At 47.0% G+C, this 23,345-nt stretch overlaps 1 protein-coding gene across 2 annotated transcripts in view; it reads left to right on the forward strand.

Annotated features, from left to right (window-relative positions):
• LOC144109957 (uncharacterized) overlaps positions 1-23,345 on the forward strand; it is a 215,122-nt gene that overhangs the window by 106,081 nt on the left and 85,696 nt on the right. For both annotated transcript variants that reach the window (XM_077642740.1, XM_077642739.1), the window contains exon 2: positions 19,659-19,928. In XM_077642740.1, coding sequence (XP_077498866.1) covers positions 19,659-19,928 — 270 coding nt within the window. The remainder of the gene's footprint in view (positions 1-19,658; positions 19,929-23,345) is intronic.

The raw sequence follows: 23,345 nt of genomic DNA on the forward strand, positions 1-23,345 counted from the left end.
TTCCGGAGCCCTCCACTACGGCACCTCTCTCTTCCTTTCTTCTTTCACTCCCTCCTTTACCCTTCCCTTACGGCGCGGTTCAGGTGTCCAACGATATATGAGACAGATACTGCGCCATTTCCTTTCCCCCAAAAACCAATTATATATATACTCCATAAAAACGCAGCCGCCGCGGTGCCAAACACTTCGGAAATTGTGTTTTGAGGAAAGGGCGCAACCCGCCGCGGTGGCTCAGTGGTTAGGGCGCTCGACTACTGATCCGGAGTTCCCGGGTTCGAACCCGACCGCGGCGGCTGCGTTTTTATGGAGGAAAAACGCTAAGGCGCCCGTGTGCTGTGCGATGTCAGTGCACGTTAAAGATCCCCAGGTGGTCGAAATTATTCCGGAGCCCTCCACTACGGCACCTCTTCTTCCTTTCTTCTTTCACTTCTCCTTTATCCCTTCCCTTACGGTGCAGTTCAGGTGTCCAACGATATATGAGACAGATTCTGCTCCATTTCCTTTCCCCAAAAACCAATTATTATTATTATTATTATTATTATTATTAAAGGGCGCAGTAAATGTCTCAATTCGGACGAAAAAAATTAAAAATTGTTTTTTGGGGAAAGGAAATGGCACAGTATCTGTCTCACATCTTGGCGGACACCTGAACCGCGCCGTAAGGAAAGGTGTAAAGGAGGGACTAAGAGAAGAAAGGAAGAAAGAGGTGCCATAGTGGAGGACTCCGGAATAATTTCGACCACCTGGGGATCGTTAACGTGCACTGACATCGCACAGCACACGGGCGCCTTCGCGTTTCGCCTCCATCGAAACAGGCGTCTACAAACTAATACTCTTCCCAATCCCCACTTGATGATTAAATGGTATCCAGACACCGACAATTCGTTCTGCCCGTTCTGTGGAGCAGTTGGCACACTCTTTCACACAGTTCGGGAATGTCAAGAAAACCCAGACTTGGAGAGCAATCCTGATTCGACATATGAGCGCTGGGAGGCAACCCTTCATAGCCACAGTCCCTTCGACCAGAAATCGCTGGTTGAGAGGGGCCGGATTATGATGGCGACCAATGGGTTGTCCTACTGAACCCACCCAGTATTTATCTCTTAATAAATGTTTTTCCTCCTCCTCCTTCTCGAAACGCGGTCGCCGCGGTCGAGTTCAATCCCGGGCACTCCGGATCTTTAACCGAGCTCCCTAACCACTGAGCCACCGCGGCGGGTCAAAGGACACGCCAGATGTTTGTTTTTAAGAAATGAAAGAAGAACCTTAATGTGCACTGACATCGTACTGCACATGGGCTCCTTTCATCGTCACCGAAATGCGGCCGCCCAGCACCTTTGTTTATTTATTTCCTTTGTTTATTGATGCTGTGAGCCCTGTTCAAGGGCCATTACAGAAGTGGAAGCAAAACAAAACAAGCAATTCCTACAAATCTCATAAAGCCACTTCGCAATACATACAAATAACAGCTGATTACACAGGATAAGAGAAATCTATGCGTTAATACGTATGAATTAACAACTTAATACGCCGGGCAACATAAATGTATGCAGTCTTGTAGCGCACACAGAAAAAAAATGCAGTGCCAAACTCAAGCGTACATAAGATTGTTTGAAGGATAATATAATACGCAGATGCAAATAACAAAAGCAAATCGCAAATTGGTAAGTGCACTCGTCATCATCAGCCTGACTACGCCCATTGCACGGCAAATGCCTCTCACATGTCTCCCCAATTAACCCTGTCCTGTGCCAGCGGCGGCCGCCCTATCCCCACAAACTTCTTAATCTCATCCGCCCAACTAACTTTTTGCTAACATTCACAGCGCAAGACGAACACGGACACGAGGGGAGACACCACAAAGCGCCGACTTCAACAAAAGTTTATTGCTGTGCGAGCAACTATATATGGTGTACAGCGGACATGCGCAGCAACGAAAAGGTACAATCATTCATGAGCATCTGGTAGCGGCGCCACATCGCAAGCGAACACATCATTTTCTGCACACGACAAAAAAAGGAAAAAAGAAAAAGCTAAAAAACCTAAAAAGCAGTACGCGCACAAGAACGTCGAAGCCATACTCATTCCGAAATTCGCAAGATATGACGCTCCTTATCACTTAACAGCAATGATGGAGTGCTGACACAGTGATCCCTTTTTTTTTGCAATCTCTGCAGCCTCAGCAATCTCCCTGGCTGTTTTGCTTATGTACTTGTGAAGGATGGTGGTTCCTCCCAAAGAAGGACCACGTTCCATGCAATGTTGGCAATCACGGCAGTGTATGCCGAGATGACGAGATGCCCCGATGAAGCTGTTGTTATGTTCCATGAGCCTCTCGTTGAGGCACCTGCCTGTTTGGCCAATGTAGGCTCGTCCGCAGGGCAATGGAATCGAGTACACCACGTTTCTCGCGCACTTCACAAATGGCTGCCTGTGCCTAACAGCGCAGGAGTTGCTGACAGAGACGGTGGAATTCACCTCTTGGCACCGCCAAATAACCACAGCACAAGGATGTGCAAACTCTTGCGCTCAGAATGGCAACGACAAGCCCGTCTCCTCAAAGACCATCTTCGGTTGTGGTCTGCCTCAGGCGTGAGCCCTGCGAGCGCTGCTTTCCGTTGGCGGAGACTCTCCCTCGAAGTTGACAGAACAACGGAATTTCTATGGCAACAAGCGCTTCCTTCGCTTCGCAGGATGCTTCCACCAAGGGTTCCGGTTCACGGGAATACTGTCCACATCGTCGGTGATATCCAGCTACCGTCTTATGTGCGACAAGTGCTCAGCTGCGGACCCAAGTTCGCTGTGGAGCCAAGGAAGACAACCGCGGAACGTTTGGCCATGTTGAGGCAGGTGTCAAGTCTTGCCTCTGGGTCGGAGAATGGGAGATGCCTCTCGGAGGGTGTAGATGTTATATCTCGGTGTAAAATCCATCCTCATAGATTGCCCATCCAGAGAACTGTCTCTTATTTGCGGGATAATTCCTTAGCACTCCTTACCGCCGACAAGGAAGGGGGCTTTGTGGTGCTTTCGGAGGTCATGTATAAAGCGAAAGCAGAGGAAGCTGTGTACTCGGTGTTCGATACAAGAAATGACGTACGTCTAGAGCGTGCAAAGAGTGCGGCAAAAAGGTTATGCAGCTCCACGAATTTGGATAAGCTTGTTAAATCCATAGACAAGGCGGAAAAGGTAAGCTTGGACCTTTTCTTTGCTGCAAAAACTCATAAAGTAGACTGCCCTCTGCGGGTAATTATCTCTGAAAATGGAACTTGGTAGAAGTCGCTTGCAAGGTTTCTGCAGCAAAATTTAAATTCTCTTACCGTTGACGACCCTTTCAAGGTGAAGAACTCTGACGAGGTGATCCGATTTCTTAAGGACATGCCCAAGGCGAACCTGTCGGCTTTCTCAGTCGACATTAAAGACCTTTATTATTCGATCCCGCAGGATAGCCTACTGACCAGTGTAAGGAACTGCATAGACAGACATGGGGTGATTCCGTTTCAAAACAGTAGTGGTTTATCAGTCGATAATTTCCTGGAGTTGCTTTCAACTTACCTTAAGTCAACATTCGCAGTTTGGGAAGGCACCATCGTCACTCAAAAAAACGGAATATGCATTGGCTCCTGCGTTGCTCCGGTTTTGAGCGACATTTTTCTAGCGGAGCGGGACCGAGAATTGAAGCATAGAAGTGAAGGGTCCAGTGTTGTTGGCATCTTCAGATATGTGGATGATTTTCTCGTTTTCACCGGCACAGAAGATATGTCCAATCAGGCAAACTTGTCTAGTGTTCTGTCTTTGTTTTCTGAATGCCTTCAACCACTAATCTTGACGCATGAACTGGCTGTGAACAGATTCATCAGATTTCTTGACTTGGGTATTTATTTTTCTGCTAACCATGTGTGCTGGGCTTATGAACCGCGAGGAAACAAACCTGTTCTTCCTTTTGGTTCAGCCCACTCAAAACTAGTGAAACGTGCGATTGTTAAGTCATGCTTTTGCAGTGCTCTCGAGAAATCGTGCGAGCATAGACTGGAGTCTGCGTTCCTTAACCAGGTGACCAGGTTGAACAGCTCTGGCTATCCAAGCACACTCTTGTTAGCGGTTGCAGAGAGCTTGCTCAAAGAGAGCAGGGAAGTGGTTCGTAACCAGGACGCAGCTGACAGAGATTGGAGAAAGAATATGACGGTATTGCCGTACATGCACACCATCGCCCACCAGCTCAAAAAAATAGGAAAAAGAGCAGGAGTTCATGTGGTCTTTTCCGCACCTGAGAAACTCTCTAAACTATGCAAAAAGGTGAATTCCGCTGTCTCTGTCAGCAACTCCTGCGCTGTTAGGCACAGGCAGCCATTTGTGAAGTGCGCGAGAAACGTGGTGTACTCGATTCCATTGCCCTGCGGACGAGCCTACATTGGCCAAACAGGCAGGTGCCTCAACGAGAGGCTCATGGAACATAACAACAGCTTCATCGGGGCATCTCGTCATCTCGGCATACACTGCCGTGATTGCCAACATTGCATGGAACGTGGTCCTTCTTTGGGAGGAACCACCATCCTTCACAAGTACATAAGCAAAACAGCCAGGGAGATTGCTGAGGCTGCAGAGATTGCAAAAAAAAGGGATCACTGTGTCAGCACTCCATCATTGCTGTTAAGTGATAAGGAGCGTCATATCTTGCGAATTTCGGAATGAGTATTATGGCTTCGACGTTCTTGTGCGCGTACTGCTTTTTAGGTTTTTTAGCTTTTTCTTTTTTCCTTTTTTTGTCGTGTGCAGAAAATGATGTGTTCGCTTGCGATGTGGCGCCGCTACCAGATGCTCATGAATGATTGTACCTTTTCGTTGCTGCGCATGTCCGCTGTACACCGTATATAGTTGCTCGCACAGCAATAAACTTTTGTTGAAGTCGGCGCTTTGTGGTGTCTCCCCTCGTGTCCGTGTTCGTCTTGCGCTGTGAATGTTAGCATGAAGTACCAACTCGCCCAGCAACTGATTTTAAGCAACTAACTTTTTGCCGCCCTTGCTACGCTTGTCCTCTCTTGGAATCCATTCCGTTACAATTAAGGAGCAGCGGTTATCTTGTATTCGCATTACATGCCCTGCCCATGCCCATTTCTTCCCCTTGATTTCGACTAGGCTGTCATTAACCCGCGTTTGTTCCCTCACCCACTCTGCCCGCTGCCGCTCTCGTAACGTTACACCTATCAGTTTTCTTTCCATGGCTCGCTGCGTTGTCCTTTGCTTGAACTGAACCCTTCAGATATGGGAGAGGCTGCTGATGATGATGACTGTAGCTTACTTCGTTGGCATTGGAAAAGAAATTCCAGAAAGCATCAGTGCTCGCCTCTGATTGATAGGAGTACATTCATTCATCAGAGGAACTTTCAAGATAGTATAGAACACTGACATCGTCTGCGGACTGAATATTCAAAACTTTTCTTTTTGTGTCACCCGGTGCGATAGATGGAGACAAACTGAAAACAGCTGTTGGCATTTTATGGTCTAATAATGCGTTTTCAACATCACAGTCTGTCAGAAGCCTTATTAAACCATGCGAACTAAAATTAGGTCAAGAATAGATGAGGTATCACACGGCCTTGTGTGTTCGGCTAGCGTCTGCACTAATTCATAGGAGACCAAGAGCTGTTGACACATTGCCACATCAGTGTCCCCGGTTGAGAATTAAGTGCCATTAATTGTGGGTAAATTAAAGTCGCCCCAGAGAATTGTGGTGTCTGCCTCTCGAATATTGTTTTCCATAAATTCCCTTAAGTTCAACAATCACGGCAGTTGAAAAATTTAGGGCCCTGTGCACCCCTCCATTGTATGCTGTCCGATAGGTTAGCTTAGTTTTAATCCATACCGCTTTGAAATCGTCCGATTGCTGCAGTACGCGAAATGATGATGATGATGATGGCCTCTGGCTGAATGGCACGTATCCACGGTGGGGTATTGGCCAGGGTACATTGTTGATACAAACGCACACATGGTTAAGGAGTGGAGTAATTGGATAATTTTGTGAAGAAGACGGAAATTTGGATGAAAAAAGGTGAAAAAAGGAAATGGAAAAGCTGTGAATTCACATTTTAGCATAAGAACCGACCTGATGCAATTATATACACGTGAATAAAATCGCACACTGGTTTCAAGGTATGTCCCTTGGCGCTTGCCCTAAAGGAGAGTACGATCGGAATAGATAGAGGGAGCCCCAGTCGAGCGAGGGGCATCGCCAAGTATGTTCTACGGAGAGAAGCGAGCTGCCGGAAAAAAAGGAAAAAGTGATCTATTGACTCTATTTCGCCACAATACTCACAAAGGTTGGTCAGTGATAACCCTGATCGACATAAATAGAGATTTAGTCGCGGTATTCTGCAACGCAAGAGGGTCATGGACACCTCACAATTCCTCGAACTGCACATCCGCACACTCCAAGGAAATGCCAGGTGTTGAAAATCCGCTACAGCAAGGAGAGGCTCATGGCTCAAGTAGTGGAGGCGCTGGAACCGTTGGAAGCGTGCCGCAGTCAAGAAGACAGTATTAGGGGCGAATGGGACAATAGGTCTCCCAAGGGCGGACTTAGCTAAAAAATCAGCCCTCTCATTAGAAACAATGCCACAGTGCCCAGGGACAGAGTGAAAACGAACTTCTGTAATATGTGGTGGAAGAAAAAATCGAAGGGAACGGCTCATAGGGGTATCCCTCGATTTTTTTAGCGCTGTCAAGACGGAAAGGCTGTCTGAAAGTATAATAACCTGACAGATATTGCAGGGAATCCTGATTAAGGCCAACTCAATGGCCAGAAACTCTGCGACAAAAATAGTGGTATAGTCAGGGGCCCGAAATGAATAACTCCAATCAAGAGCCATTGAGTAAATGCCAATGGCTGCCTTTTCATTTTGCTGGGAGGCGTATGTAAAAACGGCAGTATGGTCAGGAAAATTATCCAGATACTCCTCAATAAGCCCTTTTAATACACTGGGAGGCAGATCTTTCACATTCCCTGGGAGGGTGTCATCAAAGGAGACCACAGTGTCAGCACGGCGGGGATGACTAGTACTACATAATTTATTGATACGGAAATTTTTGACCGCAGGGAATTAGTGAACACAACCTGAGGAAGCTTGTACCTAGGCCAAGAAGTACAAAGGAATAGATGAGCTTTTATTTACCGCTCTTCTTCTTCTTCTTCTTCTTCGTCCTCTTATAACATGGCACATACCTACCTAGGTGGATTGGCCAAGGTGTAGTGGCATAAACAAGGAAATTTCCTTAGGAGATTGCGACAAAATTTTAGCACCAAGCGTGACTTTTGAAAAATGTATCGATGAACACGACAGAAGAATATAGTGAAATAACAGACAGCATTTTGGTGAAAAAAAAGAAGAGCTCGAAGAATTTTAAAAGAATTGGCAAATCAACCTACCAGTCATCATCATCATCATCATCAGCCCTACTACACCCACTGCAGGGCAAAGGCCTCTCCCATGTCTCTCCAATTAACCCTATCCTTTGCCAGCTGCATCCACCCTTTGCCTGCAAACTTCTTAATCTCATCCGCCCATCTAACCTTCTGCCGCCCCCTGCTACGCTTACTTTCTCTTGGAACCCACTCCGTTACCCTTAAAGACCAGTGGTTATCTTGCCTTCGCATTACATGCCCTGCCCAAGCCCATTTCTTTCTCTTGATTTCGACTAGGATGTCATTAAGCCGTGTTTGTTCCCTCACCCACTCTGCCCGCTTCCGATCTCTTAACGTTACACCTATCATTTTTCTTTCCATGGCTCGCCTACCAGTAGCAATTATGTAATCATGGGGAATCCTACAAATTGAACCCAATGGAAATCCATTGGCGCTTGCATCGAACGATAATAACACTGGCAGAGATAACGGGAGCCCTAACCTGCAGAGAGGAACCTCCAGGTGAATCTTCCTCTGAAGTGCGAACTGTGGACAGTAGAGGGGAAAATGGTCTACAGATTGTACTTCCCCGCATGCGTCACATAGGTTTGTCGGTGTCAACCCACACCTGCATAGATAAAAATTCAAACTGGGAATTCTGCACCGCAACCGCGTCATTGATACCTCACACAGCCTGGTTTTACACGAACGGACATTCCAATTATATGCTAAGTGCTGATAATCAGTGGTATTTAGTAAGGGATCATGTAACCTGGCTGATATGTGCTGGAACCGCTGAAACCTGGAAATCGTCAGGAGGCTGAAATTCGGGACAGGATGTGTCACTGACCCGTCAAGAGCCGACCTTGCTAAGTAATCATCAGCCACCTCATTTGAATGAATACCTGCATGGCCAGGGACCTAGACAAAACGGAGCTCCTTCAAAGTGCATGGGTTAAAAAATCGCAGGAAACGGCTCAGAAAATCTTTTTGTGATGTTTCAAAGGAGACTAACTTAAACTGACAAACAATCAGCGTGAATAATAATGTGAGACACATGATATGGAATTTTGTGCAGGACCAATCCAAGAGCCAAATATTCAGCGAAGAATATAGGAATATAATCAGGGATGCGGACAGAATAGCTCCAGGCCAAATCCTGCGAAAAGAAGCCAACTGCAGCTTTTTGGCAGCTGACGGAGGCATCGGTAGAAATCACCGTATGATAGGGGTATTCCTCCATGTGATCAGAGAGAAGGCCGTTTAAAATGTTTGCCGGCATGTGTTTCGCATGAGATGGGAAGATGTGGTCAAAATGGAATTCCACTGCTGCCGGCGTATCAACAACCCCCTGCAAAGAAATGAGATCAACACCAATCGGTGTTAAAAGGTTCTGCGTTAGCATAATTTGTGGCATTTGATGCCGTGGCCAATGATGAGAACAGAATAAGGCCGGCTGAGACACAAAAATAGGAGTACTGACATCAGTCACCGAGTCCAACGACCTGAGGAAAGTTCGCACCGTGAGAATTTGAAAGCGGGAACTTAGATCAGGGATACGGGCTTCCATAGAAAGCAGGGCGTTTCAAACTGATTTTGGGAGACCAAAGCAGAGATGTAAGCGCGCCTTTCCAGTAAGATTAAGGGCTGAATATTGTAGCTTGCGCTACCAGAGAACAGAATGCAACCAAATTCAAGTATAGGTCTTACATAGGCTTTGTATAGTAACAATAATGTGTCGCGGCGCATCCCAAACTTTTTATTGGCGATTCTTGTCAGCCGGCCTAGAGCGCGTTCTCCTTTAGACATTGTTCTTTATATGAAGGCTCCAATCTAAGTAACACCTAGATATTTAATGGATTCCACTTGTGTAATATGATTAGAGCGATGGACTAATGGAATGTGCAAAGGCGTGTCTGGACGAAATACCAAAACACCGCATTTGTCAACATTCAGGTTTAAATTAATACCTTGCAACCATACTCCAAGAGCACCCAAATATCCCTGTAGAATCTGGTAAAGGGAATGGATATATCCCTGGCCGAGGCGGAAAAAGCTATGCCGTCTTCATACACAAAAACTGTTATATCAGGATGAATGAGGATGCCACTAACCAAAATATTAAAAAGCAGCGGGGACAGCACCGACCCTTGCGGCACACCTCTTGATTGATAATATGTATTAGGACATAGGGTTCCCTCTGTGCAGTAAAAGTATCGGTCCTTCAGAAATTCAGATATCCACGCATAAATGTAGGTTGGAGGATGTAACTGTTAAGTAGTATAGTATGTTCTACACTGTCATAGGGCTTTGCTACATCAAGAGTAGCCAAAGCTGAAACTTCCCTTCTGCGTAGCGAGAGCCGGATTCTGCTCTCTAGATCCACATGCGTGGACCATATAGAGCATGCGCGACGAGAGCCAATCTGAGCTGCGCTGAGACTGTTGGCGTCATGAATATGTTTTGTGAGGCGACTGTGCACTATTCGTTCTATTAATTTGACTAAATTAGAAGTTCGCGCAGTTGGCCGAATATTATCTAAAACTTATCCTTTTCCTGCATATTTCATCAATAAAATAGTTTTCGCTGTCTTCCAAATGCTTGGATTCCATGCATTTTCTAACGAAGCATTGACGATGTCTAAGAGGTCGCTTGTAAAATCCTGGGCTAAAATTTTAATCATACCAACACTGACACCATCTTGTCCAGGAGCTCCAGGATGCAACATTGCCAAGACTGAGAGGAGCTCTGATGCGTCAACCTCGGTATAATCCGATGAGGGTGAGATTGTGCGCAAAGGGACGTTTCTCTGCGTCTGGAAACGTAACTCCAATCCCTGAGCAATACGCTTCAGTGTTTCCTGAGCCCGTTGTGTTGATAACGCTGTTGAACTATAGTGAGGAGAGGGACTGCAGAACGCTTGTTACATTTTTTTAATTGGTTTTGGGGAAAAGGAAATGGCGCAGTATCTGTCTCATATATCGTTGGACACCTGAACCGCGCCGTAAGGGAAGGGAGAAGGGAGGGAGTGAAAGAAGAAAGGAAGAAGAGGTGCCGTAGTGGGGGGCTCCGGAATAATTTCGACCACCTGGGGATATTTAACGTGCACTGACATCGCACAGCACACGGGCGCCTTAGCGTTTTTCCTCCATAAAAACGCAGCCGCCGCGGTCGGGTTCGAGCCCGGGAACTCCGGATCAGTAGTCGAGCGCCTTAACCACTGAGCCACCGCGGCGAGGCCTTGTTACATTCCATGAATCTATACAGGGCCGTCTGATTATGAGGATTTGAAAGATATGTGTTTAAATTTTGGTTGTACTCCTCCTTGGCTTTTGCATACGTTCTTTTGAAAGATGCGGAGAAGAATTTGTAATTTAACCAATTAGCTGGACTCTGGTTGCAGGAGAGCATTTTCCAGGCTGCTTTTCTGCGACGATAGGCCTTGTCACATTCTTCTGTCCACTAAGGAGATGGCTTTTGATTAGGGGCTGCTGCGGGCATAGTGAATATTGAGTGGTCTACTGCATTTTGCAAAAATGAAACCGTCTGCTGCGCTCTGCCATCCCGCCTTGTACTAACTAGAGAGGCAATTGAGGCGGACATCAGATTTTTATAAATATTGTGATTGACAAATTGATGGGTTACCCAACTAGTTTTGAGCGGAGATAACCGGATAGTGGAAGTTACAGGAAGGTGGTCACTAGATGTACCCGATTCCTGTGTCGACCAATCAGTCACCTCTAGCCTACCTGCTGATAAAATTAAGTCAATGGCTGAGCAAGCAACCCATCGCATAAAGGTTATTTCTCTGGAATTGCAGCAGCGTACTGCATTTGCAGACAGCCACGACCGGAGAAGCTGGCCGCAGGAATCATTACGACTTCCTCAGTCACTATAGTGAGAGTTAAAATCTCCTGCGATGACTGCACTGCTTGTGCCAGTAGTCACCAAGCTGTCTAAACAGTCTGTCCTGCGTACACCTAAAGGAAAATAGACATTAGCAATTGTAATATCGGCACAGTGAGGAAATGAAATTTTTATCGCTAAAAGCTCACAGTCAGGGAGAAGAATTTTCTTAAAGATAGATGCCTGATGACATAAATGTTTAGAAAGCACCGTTACCATTCCACCTCCCCTGCCAAGTTTTCAATCTGATCTGAAAACTCGAAAGTTTCTCATTGAAAATGATTTATAAGGTGATAACTACGTTTCTTGTAAACGGACAATATCAGGTTTATGTTTGTGAATAAGTATTTCTAGATCTGGAAGAGAAGTCAATACGGAGCGGTAATTCCATTGCAACACTTTAATACCCCCCATGATTACTGACGAATTGAAGAGGCAGAAACCGCCCCTTTAAGGATAGCAACATGGGGAAGAAGTTTGGGTGGTCCTTTTCTAGCTTTCATCTGCGGAGAACTAGATTTATATGGTGACGAGGAAGCACGGCGCTTCGGCGTGGGGCACGACATTTCGACATCTGTTGTGCAGATGTCAGTGCGACATGCGTTGCTAGGAACATGGATGTTAGTTGGGACCTGGGGATTATAAGGAGGGATGTTGAGCGGCCAGCCTTAGCTTCACAAAGCTGAAACAGATGCAGACGTTGCTGCCAGAGCGGATGTTGAAGGTGACACAGATTGAACAGCAACAAACTGAGCCAACGCCTCAGAAAAAGTGTTTAGCATTCGCTCAACCACATTATTAATGGCTTTTTCTGCTGTGGTCACAACTCAGGCAGTCAAGTTGGACTCAATGTCCCCAACAGAAGCGCGCACACGACTAGCATATGAGTCTTTTTTCCTGTTAAGAAAAACGTAAGCATCGGCTCTTGAGCACCGTTTCTCTTTGATAATTTCCAACAAGCTACGCTCATCACTACGTTTCGCGCAGTCGGCATTATCAGCTGAGTGGATGTTACTGCAGAGGCAACAATGAGGCTGCTCTGAGATGCAGTTATCAGCAGAATGACCTTCTCCACATAAACGGCAGCGGGTCTCTGACTTGCATGCTTTTCCGCTATGCCCAAACCGCCAGCAATTGGTGCATTGAAGAGGGCGGGGTTCCGGAGTGTCCACACGGTATACAATCGGCCAAATTTTTAATTCAGCAGGGCAGGAAGAGCCAGCAAAAGTTATTACAGACTCAGTAGCAACACGCGAGCCATTTACCTCTGTACTACAGCGGTAGACTGAAAGGACCCCAACTCCTGCATCCTGAAATTCTTCTAGAATTTCTCGCGGGGATGATGCTGGGTCGACACGCGTACGATGCCCTTGATACATGCAAGCTGTTCCGGAATGAATGCTTTCACCGGCAGTGAGCTGAAAATTTTGCACTGAAGCAAGTCTGCAACACAGGCGATGTCTGAGGACTTGCACACAATGCCTCTTCGGCCAAATGGACGCACTTCATACATCTGCAGATAGTGGTCTGTCAATGATCTTAGCTCGTGTTGAATTAATTTGGGGGTTTTCATTTTGATCGCACCCTCACCGATTGGGACAAGAGCCACGGGAATTGCATCAATGCCATTTTTTTGGAAGCACTCAAGAGGCAGGCTTTGGGCTGGCAAGCTGGCAAACCACGCTGCCAACCCTCCACCTGGGGAGGTCAACGACATCTCTCAGCAAAACGCACCCTCAGGTTCACATGAACTGCGGCTTAACCTACGCCTTGGCCGAAACCACCCAACGTAGTACGGGCTCACTAATGATGAACAAGCCGGAGCCACCAGGAGAAGCAGAGAACAGCAGCAGCCAGCAAGGACACGTGAGTGAATCACGCAAAATCGTGCACAACGGGACTTTCCTTTAGCTTCTTCTTCGGCCTTGAGAAATGGAAAATGCCTTGTGCCATGGCGCTCTTTGGCCGTAGATGTCCTTGGGCCATAAAAATTCATAGTCATAATAAATTACTTCTTTACCGCAATGGCTACACCACTTTTTCCTCCTCGGTCCCTTCTTCATGATTTTCAACCAATTGGAACAACTTCGTCGTCTGTTATATTCTTATGTAACCACGTCTCTGTTATGACAGTAACGTCACGTTGATGTTTCATGACCGCAACTTCCAGTGCATCGTTTTTTTTATTGTGCCCCGAGAATTTACATTTATTATCTTAAAATCATCAAGTTTATATTGCTTCCGTCAATTACCGCTTTGAGTGACGCTCGTAATTTGGTACGTCTCATTTTTGTCTTCGTCCCAGCCATACAACATGTTAATTTTTACTGACTGAAGAAAAAAAGAAAAAAAGGAACGCCGACCAAAAGGTTGTTGTGATCAAGGTGATCAAGGCTTCCGTATGGAAGCCGAAACGTCTTCGTTTTAAACAACCTTGTGGTCGGCGTTCCTTTTTTTCTTTTTCTTCAGTCATGAATCTTCTACCCGACCATACGAGTTTTCGTCAGACTTTATATTTCATTAATTTTTACTTTGTCAAAACCAAGTGTGACCTTGTGGCCTTCTTGTTTTTCCTCTGCACACGTGTTCCAGACTTTCTTCCAATCCTCCACTACTCGCTTGTAGTAATCCTCACTAGTGCTTTCTTCTAGGTCTTAAGTTTAGGGCAATCGCTCAAAATTTTTCTTTCGCCCTAATTCAGCTAAAAATAGTCAGGCGACTTCTACCAGGCGTTTTCTTAGCAAGCCTGTGAATTCTCTGAATAGAGCTTTCCTCGATCTTGAGGATGTGACCACAAATATCTTCGCTTACTTTAATCATAAATATCACATCAATTTCATGCGTGTCATCCCTCGCGCATGTGATTTAAATTATTTCTTACCGCAGCGGCGGCCAAGTGGTTGAGCATCCGTCTAGCATGCGGAAGGTGCGCGGTTCGATCCCCAGTGCCGCCAGGTACCCACCGGTGATATACAATGGGTACAACCTTTCCCCTGGTCTGGTGCTCGGCTTCTTTGGGGTGAAATGCTTGGGAAATGGGTCTTTGACCCCACCTTGAGAAATGGAAAATACCTTGTGCCACGGCACTCTTTGGCCGTAGATGCCCTTTCGCCATAAAGATCCATAGTTATTTCTTCGTGAACGATTGTGTAGTTCATAAACCTCTCTGTAGCGAGGCTCGACATGTCATCATACCACTTTCAGCAAGCGCTTCAATGATTGTGAGCCTGTTCTGAGTGTAGTCCAAGCTTTTTAGCTTGCTTTCAATTCCAAGAAAGGGACTCTGCACTTCATGCATGTATTTCAGAGGAAGCCTTATTTGTCTGGACCTTGGTGAGTTTTGACAGCATCTCTTTTTAGATCAATTCTGCGAACATTTCTTCCGTCACTGCACCTGGATTTTCCTCCACAACAGCGGACAACTTCAGCAACAAGCCTGCTAATTGAATTCATTAGCAAAAGCAGCATAACACACTGTGTGCACCCGGCAGCGCTGTAAGACAGAGATCGTCACTACAGAAGCCATGTTTCGAATGACTAACCTTCACAAACAGCGGTACGTTGGGTGACACAGTCACGGCTTTGTTATCGTGCCCACTTAAGAGGCGCTGGGTTTGATTCCTAGTGCCGCCAGGAAGCCACCAATTTGCTAATGGGTACAAACTTTGGCCAGGTGCGCGGCTTTTCTGGGGTGAAATGCATGGCAAAAAGGTTTGAACTCGGCCGCGGCCGCCGGGTTTCGACGGAGGCAAAACGTAAGAATCGCCGGATTGCTGTACGATATCAGTTCCCGTCGAAGATCCTTTCATATCCTTCCAACCAATATTTGACGCTTTTTTTAAGCGATGTTTATTGCCTCAGGGCATAAAAGGGAATAGAATGAGGGATGACCAGGAGGCTTAAATAAATGAGAAAAGGTTTGCTGATCTAATGAAATCAAGGCGTGAACGAGGGTGCGTACCCTGTGTCCAAGCGGTGTATGAATCCGGATTGTTCGGTGAGATACCTGCTGCCACCAGGTGCCGATATGTCATCGGCTTCAGCGCCGGGCAAACCCACAGCAGGTGGGGAATATCCGCCTCACTATCTCCGATAATGCAGACCGGACACTCGGGGCGCGGATATAAATCTTCAAATTGCGGCCACTTGCGTGTCACGGCTGGAGTTAGGGCAACCCCGGCCGGGATCCTCCGAAGCGCAACCTCCTCTGCATCGGTAATACCGCACGGATAGGCGGAGGGTTACCGCACACTGGGAGATGAGAGCACGTGTGCGGCGCCGGAGGTGTCCTATCTTGTTAAAAGGAGGGTGGTGTCATCCAGAGTGAGGACTCGAGGCAAATACGAGGTTGGGGTCGAAAGGCGGGTCGCAAAATCTGCGCGGCTTTGCGCGCTCAGGTGGTCACGCGGCACCCACTCAATACGGGTTTCCTGCGGGATGCGTGCCGCTAGACGATGGATGTCTTGGCAAATTTCTGGGGGGCGACTGACGCGTCGTGGTAGGCGTGCGACTGGAACGGTGTCGGTGCGAATGACAATGCGGGACGTAGGTAGCGTGGGAACGGCGGCCACAGAGCAGAGTGCCTCTTGAACCGCAAGCATCTCCGCACAGGAGGAGAAAGGAGGTTCTGAGATGCGAAACGTAAACGTTTTGTTCAGGGCAGGCTTGCAAGGACAGTAAACTGCCGTTGTTGTTTCGCAGGCCTGGATGCTTCCATCAACGTATTTAACGATGGAGCCATGCGGCAGATTGGCGTCTTGTTCTGTAATTCGGTCGCGAAACGACGATGCCGCACGGGTTAATGATGGCCGACGTAGATCAGTTGGTTTGTTGTCGCTTAGCTGTACACTTTCTGCAAGAAGTGAAACAGATACTACGCCATTTCCAGCAATCTCGCGTGTAAGTTGCTCTTTGTTCCTGCTTATGACCTTCCATTCTTTAAACACGGGATGCCACCCATCCGGCTCGCACTGCAAACAGTGTTCGGCAAGGTTTCCTTTACGGTTCTCCAGGTTTTTGTTATGTTCCTGAGTCTGTCGGTTATCGCTCCTTCCCGGACCGGCTGCTGAGCGATAACCGGTCCGGTATTTCGTTGTTTTTCTAGCACCTACCGTGTATAAAAATGGGTGCATGCAGTGGATAAGCACTAGCTGAAAGTTAGCGCACGTGTTGTCTTCGTTTTGTTCGTCCTCGTTTTCAACGGCAGAAAGTTTTGTCATGGCATATACCAACTCGTCCGATCAGCCGAAAAATGTCTTGTTTGCGCCATTTATAGCGTACGCAAGGCAGTGAGCGGTGCGTACGCCTAACTTGTCTCGCACCTCAACCGCGTCGTGAGGAAAGTGAGAAAAGTGGGAGTGCAAGAATAAGAGAGAGAATAATGAACGGAAAGGCAGGGAGGTTAACTAGGCGACGCCCAGTACGCTACCGAACAGTATTGAAAGAAGAAAGAGAAATAGGTACCGTGGTGGAGGGCTCTGGAAAAAAGTTAAAGACCACCTGGGGTCTTTAACGGACATGCCGCGGTGGCTGAGGGGTTATAGCTCTCGGTGGAGGAGAAGAGGTCTTAGGCGCGGGTTGGGGTTACGTTCCCCTCCCCGCGGTAGGCTCCTCTTCTAGGCCGGACGCGAGGTGGCCGACCGACGATGTCGTTCGGCGACCTCTTCGGCCCGTTCCGTGACTCGGAGTTGAACCTCCGGGTCCCAGCTGAGCAGTGCGGCCTCCCTCTGCGATTGGGTAGAGAGCTGCAGACTGTTCGATTGCTTGTCTTGGTGACTGAGTATATGATGTGTGGTGTGTCTGCCTTTTGGTGTCCACAGAGAGAACAGACGGGGCTCAACTACTCTTGGAACCATATAGAGTACATTTACGGATTAAAGACAGTGTCTGTCTGGAGCTGCCGCCAACTGACTTGTGTTTTACTTAGAGATCTATGTGGTTCTGGGAAGATTTTTCTTTGTTTCTTGAAGTGGATAGTAATTTCTTTGTAGGCCGTCATTCGCTCCTTGGCCGACCTGAGCTCGGGGCAGCGCACCTCCCGGTTAACTACGAATCCTCGGGAAAATTGGTGCGCCGCCTCGTTTCCAGGATAGCACGAATGGGCGAGGACCGAGATCAATGGGATCTAGCGGGTATTGGAGATTTTTTGTAATATTTTGATGGCTTCGGAGTGGGCCCTTCCTTTGGAGAAATTTCGAATTGCGGTTTTAGTCGCCGATGATGTATTTGGCAGTGGTGGAGGTAATGGCTAAAGCTATGGCAGCTTCTTCGGCCGACTCCGGAAATTTTGTTTTATCGATTGTCGCCGATGCAAGCGGAGAGCCTCAATGATCGACAACTGCCAGGGAAAAGGCGTCTCTGTCCGCATGTTCTGCCACGTTCACATGCGCCGTGTCTTTCTGAAGTGAAAATCTTTCGCGAAGTTTTGTTCCCTAGCCTCTCTTCTGTCCGTATCGTAGTGTGGGTGCATGTTTTAGGGGCGAGGATGGACTATTAGGTGTTCGTGCACGTGTCTTGAATTGGGAAGGTTTGTGCACGGATTCTTTCGTACTGTATTCCTGCCTACTTTAGGATGAAACGTCCCATTTCAGTGCCTGATTGTCCTCCGTATTGTGCGGTGAGGTGTGCTTCCATCATTTCCTCAAAGGTGTTATGAATTCACTGTAGTAATTTTTCATTTGTGGTATGACGAGGGATGTTGAGCGCAATTTTGTAGGATCGTCTAATTACAGGATCCAGGTCGTCTTTTTTTTCTGACTGTGAGGGTGACGTATGGTGTAGAGTAGATGACTGCTAAGAACGAAGGCTTGGATTAGTTTCCTGGTCTCGGCTTCTTTAACTACTACTCGCTTATTCCCGATGCGTCTGATGAGGAGGGAGATTTGGTTGACGGTGTTTCTCAGTTTCTTAATTAGTGTGTCGCTTTTTTTTTTCACTGCATTAGCATTCCCAAGATTCTTATTGTTTCCACTTATGGGATGGCTGCCCCTTCCGCGTAGATTTTGATCTCAAGCGCTTTATTCTTTCTTTCACGCTTTCGGTGTAGGATGAGGACTTCAGATTGTTGGGGGAACACGCAAGTCCCGCAGCTTGTGCCTCCTCTACTACTACGTCTGCCGCTTGTTGTAGCGTATCTTGTATCGTGCCGATACTCCCTTTGGTGGTGGTCCGAAGGGTGATATCGTCTGCGTACATAGTGTTGAAGGTCTGAGATTTTGGCGAGTTCGTGTGCCATTTTGATGAGGGTTATATTTAATAATAAGTTGCCGAGGACCGATCCTTGCGGCGTTCCTTTGTCTCCTAAACTCAAGGTGTCGGATTTGATTGTATCAATTTGAATTTTAGCCGTTCTATCGGAGATGTCCTTATGTATTTAAACGTCCTTTCGCCTTCATTCAACGTTGAGAGAGGTTCTAGGATTGCTTTGTGTTTGACGTTATCAAATGCTTTCATTGGTTAATTCTAGAGCTAGGATTGCCCTGGTGCTCCTTTCTTGCTAGTCTGAGCATTGTATCCTGCGTTGATAAATGTGGTCTAAAGCCGACCATGTTTGGATATTAATTCTTTTTGCGCATGTGGGACTGCAGTCTGTCTAGTATAACGTGCTCTATCAGTTCTCCTATGCAAGAAGTAAACGAAATAGACCTGAGGTTTTCGAGCGCGGGCTTTTTGCCCGGTTTTGGGATGAATTTAACGATGAGATGTTTCCAAGACGCTGGGATTTTCCCTCCCTCCAACACTCGTTTACTGGGCCGAGTACCAGGGTTCGAACCCGACCGCGGCGGCCGCGTTTCGATGGTGACTAAACGCAAAGGGTGCCCATGTGCTGTGTGATAAGTGCGCATTAAAGAACCCCAGGTGGTCGAAATTATCCCGAAAGCCCTCCACCGCGGCCCTCTTTCCTTGTAGCCCTTCCTTTATCGCTTCCCGTACGGTGTGTTTGAGGCATCCGCATAAATGTGACAGCTACTGCGCCATTTCCTTTCCTCAAAAACCACGAATTTTGCTTCACACCAGTATTTCTATCATATATGTGACCATTCAGTAACGTGCATTGTGGTGATGGTGGTGTGAAACATTTATTTATACTATTTACAAAAGAGGTATTGCTTGGAACGGGCATAAAGGGCCCGGCCCTCACAGTCACTAGGAGGGATCCGTAGTCCGGGACCCCTGTGGCCTCCGCGGCGGCCCGGGCTCTTGTCGCCAGGGCTCGTTGATCCTGGAGTGTTGAACAGCCGAGCAGGGGAGCCTCCCAGTCCTCTCGGGCGGGGTGGGAAAGTAGGATTGGCACGGCATGCCCACACCATGTGGTACGTGTCCGCAAAATGTAAGCGTGCCTTGTGGCCGTGTGCAGGAAAGCACGGGGCCCCGGCTTCCGAGTACCCGCTAGGAGGCTGCGCGGACGACAGAGGCGGCGCAGCCAATGGCAAGCTCTGCGAGTCCGGCCTCAACAAGCGCCGCCGCTTGGGTCTCGAGGACGGCAGCCTAGCGGACGAGCTCGCGCCGCCGCCGCCCCTGGCGGTGGGCATGTACTGCGGGAGCCGGCTCCAAGGGTCCACCGCCCCGATAGGCACGGCGTTCATGATGTCGCCGGGGGTCGAGCACCAGCGATGCGCACGCGTCGGTAAGCGGTTTCTGCGCTCCGCTGGTCACATCCTCGCTGTCTGTACCACGCCACACCCGCCATGACGGCACCCAACTGAGCGCGAGGCCATCCGAACTCGCTGGTATTTAGCCTCGTAGAGGAAAGGCACTGGCACTAAATTCAAGCTCTGATGCACAGAAAATGGGTGGTGCTGCAGATTGAAGCTATTAGCTCTGTAAAGAGACCGACAACTGACCGAGAAGTGCGCAGAAAATAACCAACCCCTATATGTACTTGTCAGAACGTTCAGTTGGCCGGGATATAAGTTCATACTGGAAATAACAGGGCAATAAAGACAGAGGCACAAAAGGCAACGGAGCAACGCGGCTGCATTAGTAAACCTAGTGTTATCTAAAAAGGAGCTCTTATTTCTTGGCAATTTTTCAGCATCGCGCGCACGTTTATTTTGTTTTCATGTTTTGCCCTAATTCACGTGTCATGCCTTTCCTTCATCCTTTATATAATGCAGGTTTTATGAATAAAGCGTTAGCTATGAGTCAGCGCTGGTCCTGTGTCTTCTTCTGGGCCCCTGTCTTTTGTGCGCTGTTATTTCCATTATGCTCCTATATATAGCTTTCATTCATTACGACAAAGCACTTGACGTTGTGCAAACCTTACATGCAAGCATTGTGGAATCAGGGTGTTTTATGTGAGCATACTGGACGATATATATATATATATATATATATATATATATATATATATATATATATATATATATATATATATATATATATATATATATATATATATATATACACAGTATTACGACAAACGCGACTGTTCGTTTTAAATGTTTATTGTGCCAACAGTTTCGGGAATGGTATTCGCTTCGTCAGGGCAGGCTTACAATGAAACAGTCTTGTCAATATAAGGACACAAAGCGCCGCACTCCCCCCCCCCCCTCGTAGAGAGGGGGGGGGGGGGGGAGTGCGGCCTCCCGGTGTGCCGAGAGCCGTGTTTAACGCTCCTTTCCCTTTTCTATCGCTGTGCAAATTCGTTGTCTTTTCTACTCCTTTACTATTTCCACCTGCCCGTTTTGCTCTGCGTTTTTCTGTGTTTTATTCAGCCACTGCCCCTGTGAGAGCTGCTGCGCGGTCCATTATACGGTCCCTTGCCCTCACTCTCAAGTTTGCTTCGAGGGCGGAGTTTATACATCCTCGCCCGCTTTGTGTCCTTATATTGACAAGACTGTTTCATTGTAAGCCTGCCCTTACGAAGGGAATACCATTCCCGAAACTGTTGGCACAATAAACCTTTAAAACGAACAGTCGCGTTTGTCGTAATACTGTACTTACACTTGTAAACTGGCGCATTGGAACCCCTACAGAATATATATATATATATATATATATATATATATATATATATATATATATATATATATATATATATATATATATATATATATATATAGCAAATGCACAGCTACCATAGTCCTTGATAAAGTCAGCAATAGAATTCCAGTATGGCAATAAGTTTCGCTTTAACAAAAATTCCAGTATGGAAGGGCGTCAGGCAAGGAGACATGATCCCGCCAGTGCTATTCACCGTCTGCTTACAGGAGGTACTCCGAGGCCTGAATTGGCACAGTCAGAGATAAGAGTTAATAGAGAATACCTAATAATCTGCGATTCGCTGGTGGCATTACCTGCTAAGTTACTCAGGAGATGAATTGCAAAGCATGATCGATGAGTTAGACAGGCAGAGCATAGCGATAGGTCTTAACTTTACCGTGCACAAAACCAATGTAATGTTTAGCAGTCTCGCAAGGAAACAGCAGTTCACAATTGGCAGCGAGGTGCTGGCACTGTTAAGGGAATAGGTCTACTTAGGGCAGGTAGTGACCGCTGATCCTGTTCATGAGAGTGAAATAACTATACGGATAATAATGGGCTGGAGCGCATATGGCAGGTTCTCTCAGATCATGAATGGCAGTTTACCAGTATCCCTCAAGAGAAAAGTATAAAACAGCTGTATCTTACCGGTTCAACCACGGGCCACAAACGTGGAGGCTAGCGATAAGGGTTCAGCTCAAGTTAAGGACAACGCAACGCGCTATGGAAAAAAAAATGACAGGTGTAACGTATAGTGAACTAGAATACTGTCCTAGTGGTGGGAACCGGAGGGTGCGGGCGTGCTCTTTGGCTTAAAAGCCACACCAGATGGCGCCACTCCAACTTTTTCTAGCGGCGCTGTTGCTGCTGCTTCAGGACTTTGTGCATGTTTCTCCGCATCGTCTTAACGGTGGGGTGCATAATACACGCACAGTTAAGAAACCTGCATGTCACTGGCTTCAACTAACTTCAACGTAACCTCCTAGGCACCTTTTTAGAAAAAAAACCCACTGAGCCCCTTCGAGCATTTTGGCGATGATGAAAAATCGCGTCGTTCTATGTCGTCTGCTACTGGCAAAGGGCAATGCGAAATCCTTGTAGTTTTGCTGATGGATGTACTTTTTTAGATGCATCTCTTACTGAGCAGATTTTTCAAAACCCAGTATCTCATCTCTGAGGGCACTGTGTGATCTGCTTGTACGGAAATAACTTTTCCACTTATCCTGAAGCGGTTCAGCGGCCTCAGAAACGCATTTTATTCACAAAATTTTACCCACAATTAAAAATATTTTGACCCAAATTTTAAGCAAGGCTTGCAACGTAAATGCAAATATTTGTAAAAGAAAATTTATAGCAAGTCTTGGCTTCCTGGCAGGCACATCTATTCATCGAGTAACCGAAATTATGTTAAATGGAATTTTACCCAAACAGGTGCTTTGCAGGTCTAAGCGCACCAATTTTCTGGTACTCAGAATCTTTTCCCTTCCGGTTGTTTGAGAATGCAAGGTGGTTTTGTTGCGTAAAAAGCAATGATAGGAACTACAGCAGAGAGCTCGGCGGCCACATTTTCACAGTGACCAGGACAGCCAGATTTAAGCTTTTTGCCTGTACAATATCAAGGATACTGTCTGCATATAGCTGTGTAGGAGGCTAAAGCATGTCGTGCATTTTCCAGGTCTGCTACAGTTTGTAGAGGGAGCCCTACAGAGGGATACAGAAGGTCACCCTTGTTCATGCGAGTGAATTCGGCTGGCTTGACTTCGCTGCCACTTCTTTGGTCATTAGAAGCAAATTAAGGCAGCTTTCACAGCCTGTCTTGAAGACGAGACGTACGCATAGACGAGACGTACACATGAGCACTCGTGTGTACGTGTTGTCTCTGCGCCCTCGAATTGTTTGCGCTGTTTTAAGAATTATCCACCACCAACACGCCAGAGCTTCTACATTAGAATATTAGCCGCCTGTCACTTGATGCTAAAGTGCAAGTGGAATGGTATGGAGGTATTTTCAGAATTAAGCACTGCCTCGGCTGCATCTATATGTTGCCTGCATCTATAAT

Source organism: Amblyomma americanum, chromosome 11, assembly GCF_052857255.1.
Source record: "Amblyomma americanum isolate KBUSLIRL-KWMA chromosome 11, ASM5285725v1, whole genome shotgun sequence".
NCBI lineage: Eukaryota > Metazoa > Arthropoda > Arachnida > Ixodida > Ixodidae > Amblyomma > Amblyomma americanum.